General features: G+C 31.0%; 1 protein-coding gene across 1 annotated transcript; it reads left to right on the forward strand.

The window, feature by feature from the left end:
- Positions 1–575: 575 nt before the first annotated feature.
- Positions 576–2245, forward strand: LOC145072619 (auxin-responsive protein IAA16-like). Its single transcript, XM_079019075.1, has 5 exons — positions 576–886; positions 961–1196; positions 1320–1455; positions 1662–1723; positions 1880–2245. The coding sequence occupies exons 1-5, from the start codon at positions 642–644 to the stop codon at positions 1915–1917; spliced, it is 717 nt and encodes a 238-aa protein (XP_078875201.1). The 5' UTR covers positions 576–641; the 3' UTR covers positions 1918–2245.
- Positions 2246–3110: the final 865 nt, after the last annotated feature.

A 3110-nucleotide genomic window follows, 5' to 3' on the forward strand; every position in this document is an offset into this window, starting at 1 on the left:
ATGTCATGCCGCTTGTTAACCTATTGATTTTTTATTTCAAATTTTAAAATTTTCACTCTAGTTATATTAAATTAATAACATCAGAATAAAAATTAAAATAAAATTAATACAGATTATAAGGTTACGTATTTATTTAAATCAACAATTATAATTTTATATAATTAAAATAATATCTCTTAATTAATAGTTTATTTAAAATAATTGATTAATAATTTTGAGTTTTTTTACTATAAAATTTAATTAATTTTGTAACCATGATTCTTACAAATTATAAATTAGATGATAGTATTTGATTAGAATATATTTATAATATAAAAAAACTATAATTTTTTTTATTAAGAAACTTTAGATTTACAAAAAGATATTAATAATCAAAATAGAACTAAAAATTTTAATTACGTGTCGGTTAACCCTATAGCCGAAGGTAAAAACCTAATTATATTTCAACTAAGTAGTGAGATAATTTTAACAATTTTTTCTCTCTCTTTAAAATACATATAAAATTATTACATGAATTTTTATTTTTGAACGGCATCTTAGGACTTAGTAATAGTACATATAGTATTATTAGGAAGAATGATTTGCCCATTTATTCACCAACAGCCCAAACAAAAACCACGAGAGAGCGAGATAGAGGAGAGATGACGTCGTTCGAGGAGACGGAGTTACGGCTAGGGTTGCCCGGCGGCGGCGGAGGAAATAAGACCAGTGAAGTTGGAGATACAGCGGTGCATTGCAACGGAAAGAGAAGTTACGATGAGACAATCATGGATTTGAAGCTGAAACTGTCATCAGATGATCAGGAAACCAAGAATGATCAAGAGAAGAATCTTTTCGAAGCCACAGGCGGAGACGATGGTAATTGCTCAGTTAACCCACCAGCGAAGTAAGTTTTCTACTTCAGTTTATATATTGTTGAAAACATAAACAAAAACTTATAATAACTTCAATTATTTGTAGGGCACAAGTGGTGGGTTGGCCACCGGTGAGATCTTACCGGAAAAACATGCTATCAATCCAAAAAAACATAAGCCTCCGCGGCCATGAAGAGTTTACCGGCGGTTGTGGTGGGGTAGCGTTTGTGAAGGTGAGTATGGATGGAGCTCCTTACCTTCGTAAAGTGGATCTGAAAATGTACAAAAGCTATCAAGATCTCTCCGATGCTTTGGGCAACATGTTCAGTTCCTTCACTATTGGTAATTAATAAATCAAATTTACTATATTAATTTCTTAACTAATACAGTGATGTTTTTTTAAAAAATAATCACTAACTAATTAATGAATTTCCATTCATTTAAAAAAAAAATCAAATCATTTAGGTAACTGTGGATCGCATGGGTTGAAGGATTTCATGAACGAGAGCAAATTAATGGATCTTTTGAACAGCTCTGACTACGTTCCAACTTATGAGGACAAAGACGGGGATTGGATGCTCGTTGGTGATGTTCCTTGGGAGTAATTACTTTTTATTATCCCCATTGCATTATGATTATCTATAAATAAATGAATGAATTATAACATTCATCAATAAGCTTTTACACACACACACACACATATATATATATATATATATATATATATATATATATATATATATATATATATATATATATATATATATATATATATATGTTTAACTTTTCTTAGTTTTTCATGATCAGGATGTTCGTTGATTCATGCAAGCGTTTGCGTATAATGAAAGGGAAGGAAGCTATCGGGCTTGGTAAGTGACATGGAACAAAGTTTTATTATTAAAACAATCAACATAATTAAGTAATATTTTTTTTATTAGATTGTCATTTATCATAATGTAACCAATTATATGTATATCAACCTTCAAGAACACACCTAATAAATCTCATTTAACTTGTAACTTTAGCACCAAAAGCTATGGAGAAGTGCAAGAACCGCAGCTAAAAGCCGCAAACGGGATTAACTACAATCTTTGTGTGGCATTTGGGATCAAGAATACTCTATGTGGATTGAACAAACATTTGGGTTAATTTGTGTATGTATTTATTATATATTTTTACATCAAAATTATTTCAAGATCTGGAGTTTTCTATTGTTGATTATATTGTGAAAGTAATATGTATTATAAACTGTGGTGATTTGAATTCGTGGACATAAAATAGGCACAAACAACAATAAACTCTTGTATAATTAATATGTCCTACCAAATTTAAAGGTTTCCGACTCTTTAATTTGGTGCTTTGTTTTAATATATAGTACAAGTTGTTATTTATACTCTTAATTTAGTGAAAATATTGAATCATTCCAATCATATGATAATAATTGACTAAATTTATGCATTTATGTAATTAACTTTAGTAGACTTGTACTCTTGTTATTCGATGTTAATGTAATCATCCTGCTAATAGACGTAAGTATGAATATGTTATGATTGGACGTTACTTTAAGGCTATCCGGTATAGAGCATCACCTCACGTGTGAAAGCCAACTTGATAGTCCAAGAAACGCGTGAACACCACCCCCATGTCTGGTGGTTTGGCTGTGGAGTCTACAAAAACCGAGGAAGACAACCAATAGGAAACAATATTTGACCGTTTTTCCCTCTGTTGTCTTTCTTCGTTTCCATCTCGTTCTTCCATTCTCGTGTCAACTTCTTCTGGTCCTTCTTGGTCGGCGCAGGCAAGGCAACAAGGGGGAAAGGTTTTAGGTTTTGCTGAGTTGAATGAAATAAGGAAGAAAGGGATTGGCTATACTCCAACTCAAAAGAATCCCATACCTAAATTTTGGTTTTTGACACAAAATACCCTTAAGTCTTATTTTCTTATATTATTAGTTTTTCAATTTATAATATAGGGTTTTAATGTAATTTTTTATTAATAAAATGTTTATTTAAGTTTAAAATTTTGTTTTTTTATTAATCGAATGTCAAAAAAAAAGATAAATAATGTGAAGTGCTAATCATTTTCAAGGACTTGTATAGTCGGGAATCTATCGAAGCAAACACTATCCATGCTCTTGCACAAGTCATTTGGAAAAGTTATACATACGACATTTGGACATATCCAATCGATAAATGTCCCTTGCATAGGGTTCGTTTCTTACAGTTAGGGTCGATCGGGAGATTTTGTAGGCCCTGC

The sequence above is a fragment of the Lactuca serriola genome, chromosome 9 (assembly GCF_051521515.1).
Source record: "Lactuca serriola cultivar US96UC23 chromosome 9, Lser_US96UC23_V15, whole genome shotgun sequence".
Taxonomy (NCBI): domain Eukaryota; kingdom Viridiplantae; phylum Streptophyta; class Magnoliopsida; order Asterales; family Asteraceae; genus Lactuca; species Lactuca serriola.